The sequence below is a fragment of the Plectrocnemia conspersa genome, unplaced genomic scaffold (genome assembly GCF_051122295.1).
Source record: "Plectrocnemia conspersa isolate PC_06_02 unplaced genomic scaffold, ASM5112229v1 ptg000012l, whole genome shotgun sequence".
Lineage (NCBI taxonomy): Eukaryota > Metazoa > Arthropoda > Insecta > Trichoptera > Polycentropodidae > Plectrocnemia > Plectrocnemia conspersa.
The window spans coordinates 23,627,393-23,639,945 of NW_028277176.1; the positions used below are offsets into that span (position 1 = coordinate 23,627,393).

Below are 12,553 nucleotides of genomic sequence, written 5' to 3' on the forward strand. Positions count from 1 at the left end.
TAAAACGTAATACAGTGAAATCTCTTTGTAACGAATACCGAAATAACAAAACTCCCAGTATAACAAATCTTCAATTTGTCCCCGAAAAACTTTCATACAAAATGTTTTCATTGTAATGCCAAGGAAACGTTTTACCTAAGTTTTCTTGCTGTAAAAATCAAAACAACCTAATCATGCAATTCGCTATTTTATGCGCAATTTCTTGTTTACAAGATCATTTGATGCGAATCTGTATGATATTTATTTACTTCTTTTAAATAAATAAATACAAATTTTTAATTGTAATAAAAATTGTAATCTTTCGATGAAACATTAAATAGTCATTAGCTCAACAAGTACTAAGTAAGTATTAAGACACCAGACTGAAATCAGTCTGTAAGGCGGTGATTGTCATCCATTTTAATAATTTTAAATTATTATTACAGCTTACAAGTATTATACTATATGTCACTTCACAAAACCTAGTTCGATTTTATTTTAAATATTTATTTCGATATTCATTCCTGAGGATAGGAAAACCTAATCTGTAATAATTGATCACTGACTTATACTACTGGTCTACAGTGTTGATTATATTTTTAATTTATTAATAATGCCTAACTATTATTACAGCTTACAATCATTATATGTTATTTTGCACAATCTCGCTCGATTTTATTTTATTTATTTATCACGATAATCATTTGTGAGATAAGTAATTTCTAGAAAACCCAAATCTGTGATAATTGATCACTGACTTATACAATCTCACTCGATTTTGTTTAATTATTTATTTATCTCTATATTCATTTGCGAGATAAGTAATACATAGAAAAGCCAAATCTGTGATAATCTATCGCAAAGTTCTATCGTATTGATTATATTTTTAATTTATTAATAATGCCTTATGCTGCATTATTGTAATGCTTATTATACGTATTATTATATAGAGAAGAAAATACATGCTAATGAATATAGAAATAGTTTTATAAAAGATAATACAATATATAATTCCTTTATATTAACAATAAAATACAAATTTAAAATACGTATGTACATATGTACAACAATTAAGATAGGTTGATCGATTGCCAAATTGAGGTTTTGATTTTTCTTATGGTCAATGTATTGTTTTAGGATTTATCTCATTGTTGCAAATATTATTATTATTAGTAATTGTATGAAATGAGCATTTTTAACAACTCACTTTATCATTTCTCGGTCAATGGGAACGCCTTTTATCTCATCTTTGATGTGCTCGTGAGTGCTCTGTCGGCCCTGATCTCCTTGTCCCACTGTCTGAACATCATTTGATGACTTCTCACACTCAATTATTTACTTCTTGATTATTTTAATTCACTGTTCGGCACAAGTTCGCTTTTCTAGTCTTCACTGCGAATAACACACAATATAAACATTGTGAAAACAGCGAGCAAGCGCACAATGCGAAAGTTCGCTAGTTAATGGACATAAAATCACGAATTTTCCGTATTGACATGTGTATAATCAGAGACCTAATAATATACACATGCCCTAGGCTGCACTCTGCATTTTATAAACACTTGTTTGGGTTTAAAAAATCGGTATTTATTACCCATGGAAAGTATAATTGTTTTGATAACACACCCTAAATATCTAACTGTGCTCAATCGACTATGATGTTTGATAATGTATTTTATAAAGTTAGATAATATGTTATTATATACAAATTTATTAACATAAAAGTATTTATATAAACATCTATCAACAAAAACATATTTTGAAAAAATAGTTAAGTTTAAACTAATACAATGTTTATTTATTATACCTGAAAACTCTTTGCTGTTTTTTCAATATGTATGTTCATATATATGTTAAAAATATGTATGTTTTTATAAAATATATGTCCTTAACATATAATATATTTATGGAAAATATGTGTACATATATGTAAATTAAATAGAAATTATAAATCATTTATCTTATACAATTATAAATGAACTTTTTTGACGGAACATATCAATAAGTTCTATACAGATACTGAAATATAAAATGCTACATTATAATTTCTTCATTAAACGGATATGCCTTTATTACTTTGTAAACATCAATTGCGTCTTTCACACTTTTGGTGCTAATTAAGATCAAAAGGCACGTACATCTCGAAGCCATTATGTAAACTTTGCGACGATCCTCAACTTCCATTTGGTCAAATCCATCATCTTCTTCAATAACTATTATCACAACTTTAAACTCCAAACCTTTAACTCTTAAAACCCAAGGCACAAGAAACTTATTTTGATCCTTCGTCACGATGAACTCTTCGACGCTTGTCGTCGATGTAGGTTGAAAACCATTCGGAACAAAGTACGACGCAATAGCTTTGTTGATATTCTCAGGTAGATATAGTTCGCTGATTAAGAATGGTAAAACGCATAAATCATGCGGTATGATCCCTTTGGTTGCATATAAATCGATGATTCCGGCAATTAATGCGTTGAACGTTTTACTTCCGAGGACGTCTGGACATAGCGATTCTGTGGGAAAGTTTTCCGAGTCTATCCAATATATTGGTGGACCTATGATATTATGTCCAACGTTGATACTTTCATCAGTTATAGCTGTATTTCTAGCCGTGTCGGACATTAACATTGTTGGATTATTGTAAAACTGACTGAATACATTATAGATCGTTCTTGTGTTCCGCACTATTCTTGATAATATAATATCAGGATTTTTCACAATATCAGGAGAATATTTAGGGATGAAAATCGTTACTTGGTTATTATCCACCAAATACCATAAGTCCCCGTAAACAAGATCAGGCGGTTTGACACTCCTTTTAATTTCATTGTTTTCTATTTGATATCCGTACTCGTAAGGAGTTGAATCATTTGTATCTTTATTATAATATATTTGACGGTAGTGAAAATCTTCGTCGTAATCGTTTAATCTGCATCTATTAATATGTTTGAAGGTGTTCGATATGATTTCTTTGTTGAAAGCTAAATATATAGCTTCACACTCGTCCATGAATATGTGTCTGTATTTATTTTTCTTGTATTTCAAGAAGCCATCTCTGGTTATAAGAAATATCACAGTGTCAACGTATTCAGATATGTTCAACTTTTCTAACTTTTGACAGAATTCAGTTCTAAAAAAATATTTATTTGATATTTTACTATATTTTTTAATTGTTAGGATGAAGATAAAAGTTTCACTAACCTTATTCCCTGCCAGTAACATATGTATAGTGCTCTGTTATCTTTGTTTAACAATCCGCATTCATGTAAGTAGCTCAATCTGTGTAAAATTAAAAGAGTTTTTCCTGTCCCTGCTGCTCCATGGATAACTGTAGGAGCTCCATCGTTTTTTGGCTTTTTATGTAAAAGACTCACTTGCTGTTGTGTTAGCAATGCTAGCATCCCATCATGAATTTCATTAACAAATATTCCACAACTCAATATGATGAATCTAAAAATATAAACACACATAATTTTTGCACATAAAGTCTAAAAAGGGGCTTTATATAGCATCGTGCTAACCAAATATTAATGTATACTTTTTATACGAGTTTAACTTGAAGCACAATGTAGCAAAAGTCAGAGAAATATTTATCGGTAGTTTAAGAAATTTCGTATGGGTGACATTAGTGCTAAAAATAAAATTGTAGCTAATAAAGAACAATTGAGAGACATTATAGTCAACTAGGTCAACTTTACAACTCCTAGACATCGTTTTGCTAAATTTACAATCAATGTGTTCAACTTTATCGAATGCCATTTGAAGTCAATAAAACACATATAGGCACTTAATTTGCATTGAAACATCACTGTATCTAAACACGAATGCTCAAAAGCTATGCAGAATTTGATACACAAAATTAAATTGATTAAGTTTGGAGAATAATTTATTAGCATTCCATTATAAAATAATTTCAGAGTTTTTTAATAAATCTGAAAAATATTCATTGTTATCTCATTGGGAGAATATCATTGTGAAAACAGTATTGAAATAGTTATTATTTTAATTTCACACAGAAATAAAAGTATTTTTTTATCCAGTAATTTTAGATTAAATTTATTATTTTTTCTTAATAACGTAATTAATGACGATCGACCAAATGACGGAAATCGTTGCGAAAATCAACATAAAATTCGATCTAATCAATTTTTCGATTCTTGAGATATTGGTAGTTGCAGAATGTTTACTTTATTGACGAATAATAAACTACAAGCTAATTATTTGAGTTATTAAAAAATCTGAATGTATGTGAATTACAACAGTACAAACTTATTCTAAATGGTTATATTCACCGCAACTATGACATATAGAACATAATTTTGAAGGAATATATATGATTAAGACAATAATCTTAACTCCCATTTTCTTTTTTTCCAAGATCCTTTACAGTTTGGGTAATTAAAATAATGAACAAGTCACTCATTGTAAGATTCAGGACACAACATTACTTGATACAAATTAAATATAAATAAAATAATATACATACCTTTGAAATACTTTATTAAAATGCTCCTTATCAATCGATTTTCCACATAAAACATTTTTATATAACCATTCGTTGAAAGCTTCCTGTTCAGAAAATGTGTCAGTAAAAACGTGCAGATTCTTTTCATTCTCCCATCGCATCACTCTATTTCCTCTGGGATCAGTGGTCCATCTCGTCAAGTAAGGCCAAAACAAGAACGTGTTTATATCGCTCACCGGAATCTGGGTAACATTTTGTATAATTTCTAAGTGATCACGGATTTGATGTTGGCCAGACCGTTTATTGTTTTTGATAGAATTCGCATCGCTGACAATGAAACCTCTTGATGGATCGTCGCACGTCGATTTAACTTCGATCAATGATATAAAGTATTTATCTGTAAATCAAGAAAGATTTTTTTAAGTTTAAATATAATTTTAATCAAACATTATATTATTTTTCATACCGTCATATTTATTGAATAGGACTAAATCATGCTCCCTGGTCATCAATCGTCCATCTCGTGCGTTTCTGTAAGATCTTCCAGCATAGCAAATACCTTGAAAGGCAGCTTGCCATAAAGTTTCTTTTACATTCGTAGGCAGTTTAACAGCAGACAATCTGTTGTATGATTCGAGTTCAGCTTGACATCCTTGCTTTTCTCCATGCTGTACGAACGATGTCGGTATTGAGTAGCATGAACATTGATTCTTGTCTTTAACAGGCATTGGGAATTCTCTATTTATATAACTGAAATTAATAAATACGATTGCATAAGCAATACTGAAATACTATATCTATTGTTTTATCGACGCTCACAAAACTTGTGTACATTTTAGATTAGCATGTATGTTTATGTACATATGTATAATATTTAGTGTACACATAAATAAATTCTTTATATTTAAATAATAAACACATACGGATCTAAACATATATGATAACAAAAATGTGGAAAATATTCGCTTATAGTAAAATTGAACGATTATTTAATAACATATTGAGGTTACATTAAATTATTATTTGTGTCACAAATTTGTTATGCACAAATATTGTTAAAATTGTCATATTATTATCGTGGCTAAAATTTATTTTTATTTTGTATATTTAAATACTTTTCAATATATTCGCATTAACACAGTCAGTTCGAGAACTCTCATTTCATCATTATTCATAATTGAGAAAGAGATGACAAGTTTGGGTTTACGCGCCTACTATTAGCTCTAAGCACATCTTTTATATTCATTATTTAGATTTAAATATAATTTTTTTGGTAAACTAGACCACAATTATGTTATTATTATAGATATTTAAAAAAATATTTTAAAAATAATTTACAACGATATTTTTACCATTACAAATGTATTATATACATACGTAGAATTAACAATTCATACATGCATCATTTTTTTTATTACAAGTAAAATAATAATTTCAAAGAAAGTTATAAAAAAAGTTACTGAAGCCATCCATTTTTGTATTTACAAAGTTTCAATAATTTTTTTTTTATCAGCGATCAAATAAACTTTTTATTTGCTATCTCGTTTCCTGTGTAGATATTTTGCGTTAAGATGCATTTTCTAAATTAATTTCAAAAGTCGATAAGATTGTGTTTAAAAAATGATAATAAAATATTACCAATGGTTTATTATTACTTGTGTTGTATTTTCACAGAAAAGTGTGATGTCACTATCAACAGTTGTACATAAATACTCTTTGTTTCACAGTGATTTTTTTTTATAACTATTAAATCTATAGTGGGCGTGAATAAGTTGACAATTAAAAATATCATTTTTCAGAATAGACATTTTGTGTTAAATACAATTATATCCTTTGTGATGTTTTTATAATTAAATATATAATTTTCCTTAAAATACTTTTAGAAGATACATCAAAACACAAATGTATTCACAGCAAAATCATATTATCTAAAATGCAAAAAACAAATAATTTAAAATTCCTTGCATCTCGAGTTGTCAACTTATTTACGCTTATCATGGATATTAAGAAAGATTTATTATACATAAATTATATTTTTGGTTGGTTCAACAACGCCTCAAGTACAGAATCGTTTATGTAAAAGCATGTGATATTTTATTATTATTATTTTTTTCGATTAATCAATAAAAATTATAATATTACGTAGAAACATGATTTTCATTAGCCCAATGCGTTACAACTAAGTAATAATACACCAAACTGAAATCAAAGTCTGTAAAACAGTGATTGTCAACTATTTGATCATTTTAAATTATTATTACAGCTTACAATTAATATATTATATGTCAGTTTGATTTTATTTTAATTATTTATCTCGATAAGTAAAATCTAGGAACACCTTATCTGTGATAATTGATCTCTGACTTATAATACTGTTCTACCGTATTCATTATATTTTTAATTTATTAATAATGCTTTACGCTGCATTATTGTATTAGCTAATTATAGATCTGTTTATACTGTTAGATAATTGATTTTTATCTGTAGTTTTGAAGAAAAATGGAATGGTTATTATACATATACACAGAGAGGAGAATAAATGGTTATGAATATAGAAATAGTTTTAAAAAGACAATACCTTTATATAATATTAGCAATAAAATACTTATTTAAAATACGTATTTATGTACAACAATTAAGATTGGTTACCGATTGCCACATTGAGGTTTTGATTACTCTTATTATGGTCACCGTATTTTGATTTAGGATTTACCTCATTGTTTCAATTATTATTATTATTATTATTATTATTAGAAAGTATATGGACTTAAGCATTTTTCACAACTCACTTAATCATTTCTCTGTCAATGGGAACGCCTTTTGTCTCATCTTCGCTGTTCTCGTGAGCCGGCAAGTAAATCCTGTCGGCCCTGATCTCCTTGTCCCACTGTTTGAACATATTTTGATGACTTCTCACACTCAATTTTTCACATCTTGAATATTATTATTCACTGTTCCGCACAAGGTCGCGTTTCTAGTCTTCGCTGCGAATAAAACACAATATAAACATTGCGAAAACGACGAGCGAGCACACAATACGAAACTTCGCTAGCGACTGGCTCATTTATCGCTTTGCGGTTGTATATATGGACATAAGTTGCTATGGGAAAGTTTATTTCGTCAAGCAAAATCTCCCATCATTTTTTTATCAGGAATTCCCCGTATTGAAAACATGTGTATAATCAGAGACCTACATAATAATATAGCACTCGCCCAAGGCGCACTCGAATGGGAGTGCCCCTGCATTTTATAAACGATCACAGTATTGCATTTTCGAAGTCTAGAATCAATAAGACATATCAGACTTACTTACTTCTGAGTTATATGAATGTCATTCCAAAAAAAGTGTGGAAGCTGGGTGCGTATTATGATATTTGGTTTTTTAAACCAAGCTTAAATTTATATGTATTATGCAAATAGTTAGTGTTTATCAAAATCAAAGAACATATATAAATGTGAGTATCTGGAGGAGTTGTTGAAGTAACATCTGAAGTCTGAAGTAGAAATGTCTCGCCTGAAAGGAAATATTAAGCCTTACATACATTTGCTCTTCAGTAGTTTCGACTAATTACATTTGGGCTAACCAGCTCTATAAATCAGTGATATAAGTAAATGACAAATATCTGAAAGAACTGGGTTCAACTTATACATAAACCATATTATTTTTCAATTCTATCGTGTCTGTAAATATCGGAATTAGTTATAAATATAAGCTATAGCTTTAAAATTATAATTTCAATAGATCATTACAGGATAGGCTTACCTAGCTCTGCCAAATCTTCCGAATGAATATCGGTATATGGTAAGGTGACCAGATTTTGAAAATATCAAAGCATTCGAAATTGTTGTTTGAGGAGAACAACATGTTTGAGAAAGACGATCCTTCTCAAAGGAGAACGTATGTTCACCTTGCTAAAAATAAAAGTGAAACGATTTTTTTTTATAAATGACCACAACTATTTTGACTTTAACTTTTGCATAAAAAATAGGAGTATATATCTTTAACCATCGTGACGCATTATGGAATTAAGAAATAATTTTTTATATTATTAAATTTATTTCTTAATGCATGAAGGTGTTTCTTTATTTCATTGAGGATACAAATTCACACTTCCGTACATTATTCCCCTGGCCGTCCTCATTTTCTTAAACCTAACTATCCTTTAATTGTCTCTATTTCCAATATTATATCTAGGTACATATTTATTTATTATTAAATACTTATTAAAATACTCTACTAACATAATATTTTACATCTTATAAATAAATACTAAAACAATCATATTCAACATTTTTTGAATATCCAAGCATTCCAATCTATCAATTATACTAGTAAATATATTATTATTTTAAAATACTTTCATTTCACTAATTTGTTTTTCATCTAATTTATTAAGCATATATAATATTGTTGTACAATAATTAGTAAGGTTTTTTTTATGTAAAAACTTAACATATTTCTCATCACAGATAATATACCTATTTTTTTAATATGTAATTACAATATAACTTATAATTTATTTTTTATATTATCAATTTCTATAATAGAGTTATCTATAATTATTTGCAAATAATATAGATGAATTAGACAATAGAATGTAAAGGACGGGACAACACAAAAGCCCTTGTTACATCTATAAAAAAGGGTTCACATAAATAACACGCAATTATTCTCCGATGCATTGAAAGAATATTTGTTGCAAAACGGTCAATGGAAACAATATATTATCGGAAGACAAAAATCACGGTACGGCGACAATATTCCCATTGCACAATTCGATCTAGGAAAGGTGTCTAGCAAACTAATGTCACTTTTAATAGACGTATACATACTTCATTGTTCTAAAAAACGAGTGCAACAATTAGCTGCATAGTTTTGATTCGTCAACTAGCTTTGCAACCCTTAATATTTAAGACTAATTTCCCACGAGGAGAAACCAAAGATTCTGTGAGGATCTGTCTCTGACATCATCTCTCCGCCAGCTTCTCAACCATAGTTAGATCATAGTTTGTCGCAATATGTAAATTTAACTAATAAATTATTACCAGTTTCTAACGTCTTTTTGGCTGCGAAGTCACACCCCTTAGGGTTAGAATACCTTAAAGTAGTGGACCCCGACTTGATAAGAACACCTTGAAACTATTTTTGTATTATTATCTAACATATATTTATAATTAATATACATTTAGTTTTATTTTAATTTAGTTTAAGTACATTGTTTTCTAACATATATTTATAATTAATATACATTTAGTTTTATTTTAATTTAGTTTAAGTACATTGTTTTTGAAGCATATTACCATCTTACTATTTTTTTAGTTATATTCAAGTTTTATTTTTAATATTATAATTCTTGCTTTGTTCTTTTTCAGTCTTGAATCAGTTAATGTAATGCAACTTATCTAAAAAATTGTGTTATAAATTCAACAAGACAATTGTTAAGCTTTGAACTAAAAAAATATATAAAATAATTGGTTTATGTAATAAATAAAATGTATTAAATTGAACTTTTTATACGAAAAAAATCCAAGCAGTTAATCTATAGCTTTTTTTAAATTTTAAATTAAACTTATTTTCCCAAATCAAATAGTCGAGACTTTTCCTTAAATTAAAGAATAATTATGTAGTATAAAAACAATGATTGTAAATTTTTTGTTACTCAAAATAAGCAAGGGGTTCTCGAGGAAAAATCATGAGACTTGCTGCTGCATTGCCTAATATGTCGTGACATTTCCTTTAACGATAAGCAATATACAAATAAAACGAGTTTTAATTTTTGCTACGCCATTTAGTGTATCAGTGTATATTATAATAAAATACATTTGTCAAGAAAATATTTCTTGGCACCCAATACTTCATGCATGTTTTTACATATATATTAATTCTCAAACAAAGATTATTGCGCAACATTATCCATTATTAAAAATTACTTTTTTAGACGATACTGAAATTAAATGAAAGTGCTAGATCTTTATGGCACTCAAGTTAAAAGTTTTTGATAATATTGAAATTATATTTGAAAATAAACTAATGTAATCCTCTCTAGCATATTGAAAGCTATGTATACAAAGCCTTAATAATGTTTGAATTGTATACTTAAAACATATAATTTGATTACGCATTAGTAGTTATCTATGTCAAAAAATTAAAATGAAATAATTAATCATCATTTTCATGTATTTTATGTCGGTTTTAAGCAGAAAATCTATATTAAACTGCGAAAAGCTGATAATTAAAAAAAAGATATATCATATATAATACAAGCGGTTAGCATTTCCTGTTGTAAAAAAATATTTTAATCTAATCCAATTTATTTTGTCGCTGTGTATATCGCAATCGTCAAATAAAATCTTATTATATACATATGTATATGTCATTCATAAATTTATCAATCAATATATATCATTCATAAATTTATCGATCGATATATTTCTATGCAATGAGATAGAACGAGTATAAATGTGCATGAAAAAGTATAATAGTATTATGCAATGCTTTTATGTATTATATATTATATTTTATAATACGGTAATATTTTTTATATTAAATTACAACCTAATTCCATCAACATAAGATGAACTCACGTCATCATGGCGGTTAATTGCAAATTCCCTAATCACCGGAAACGTTTATTTAACATATAAAAAAAATGCAGAAGTTCGAAAATGTTGATAAAAGTCAAACAAACATCCGATATAGATAAAATGCAAAAAATAAATTTACACATATTAGAGGTAAAATGCAAATTATTCGATTTTTTATTAACTTATTACTATATCTACGTGGTTTTTCTGCCAGACTATGTTGACATTACGTCTGAAAGAAATAGTAGAATTGTATACTATATGCGTCACATGTTGGGTTTCGGAGTTTTAATATCGACTAGAAAAATATTGAAATAACGTATTTTGAATATGTAGTGTGCATCAACTCTTTTGTATTGTGTATTTTTTCCTTGTTGGATAATTAAGAACCAGTCAGTCTTTGAAGGTTGTTAATGGCAAGTTAAAAGTGTAATTAATATCAGCAAAATACAAGCGTAAAAACAGCACAGAGATTGTGGTAAAGAAGAAATCAACTAATCATCATTGGCAAAACAAGTTCTTCGCCAAATAGGTCGTGTTTCAATGTTTAAACCTTTGTTGCCGAATTCCGGTATATTGACTTTCGCTATTTAGGTAATGCCTGCACTAGACTCTCTGGAAGTTCGCTTACTCGAAGTCGAACGAGACCTACGACACACTGCCGCAAATTTCATATGCCGTCCGGACGGCGGCTTCTGTCACGTACAGCTGGCATATTTGCGCGCGATCGAAAAATGTGCCAAATAATCGCAATTTTTAAATTGTCATATTATTATAATTACGCTACTGATAATTATAAAAGTTTGTGTGGGCACTCACCAATACAATATCAGTGAAAACTTTTCGGTCGTAAATATTCAATTTACGCAAAATCTTTGTCGGGTTTTGCAAAATGGCATAAGGCATAAAAATGATACTTCAGAATACGAACACCACATCTGTGACTATCCTAGAATGTGTCGCCATCGATTCCAAATAATAATTCGTTATGGTGTGACATTTATATAAGCCGATCTAGGTAAATACATAAGGATATTCGAAACGATTTTTTTTAACAAAATCAAGTACTACTAATTATTTAATTTTATATAAAAAAATATAATAACAATATCTGTTAGAAGAATATACTATCAAAAATATAGCTAATCCCTGTTGGTGCCCTTAAATATTCAAAGTTGTCAGTAAGAGTCTGTTGAAGTCCTCGATAAGCATGTGGTATTATAACTTGACCACGTGACTACGATGCAGCGCTCGACATGCGTGTTGACCACAGGGGGCCTACGCGCATACTAAAATTGAACCGAGTTACTCGTTCTATCTCAGTTTGCAAGAAACCATATCATTATCTCTCTCACTGTCGTCACTTAACACGCGAGAGAGCGAAAGGGGAAGTATCTCACCGCTCGAATGAGTAGCTCCGACTTCGGTTCCTTTAACTGCGGTCCGTTTGCCGACAATGTTCGGAAGCGCTCGAAGCTGGCCAAGTTGACTGAATTACCCCAACTTTACCTCCCGTTCTCG

The 12,553-nt window shown here is 28.9% G+C and overlaps 1 protein-coding gene across 1 annotated transcript; it reads right to left on the minus strand.

Moving 5' to 3' along the window:
- Positions 1 to 949: 949 nt before the first annotated feature.
- On the minus strand, positions 950 to 7,505 carry LOC148228656 (uncharacterized). The gene is made up of 5 exons (XM_088200381.1): positions 7,237 to 7,505; positions 4,914 to 5,197; positions 4,469 to 4,844; positions 3,184 to 3,432; positions 950 to 3,112 (listed from the first exon to the last, which is right to left on the minus strand). Exons 1-5 carry the CDS (start codon positions 7,344 to 7,346, stop codon positions 2,014 to 2,016), a joined length of 2,118 nt encoding a protein of 705 aa, XP_088056507.1. The 5' UTR covers positions 7,347 to 7,505; the 3' UTR covers positions 950 to 2,013.
- Positions 7,506 to 12,553: the final 5,048 nt, after the last annotated feature.

What these genes read in the sequence shown, in the direction of transcription:
- LOC148228656 (XM_088200381.1), bottom strand. Translation starts at nt 7,346, where the DNA reads ATGTTCAAACAGTGGGACAAGGAGATCAGGGCCGACAGGATTTACTTG. An exon ending in ATTGACAGAGAAATGATTAA is followed by an intron (nt 5,198 to 7,236) that starts GTGAGTTGTGAA and finishes TATTAATTTCAG; the next exon opens with TTATATAAATAGAGAATTCC. An exon ending in TTTAATAAAGTATTTCAAAG is followed by an intron (nt 3,433 to 4,468) that starts GTATGTATATTA and finishes TTATATTTTTAG; the next exon opens with ATTCATCATATTGAGTTGTG.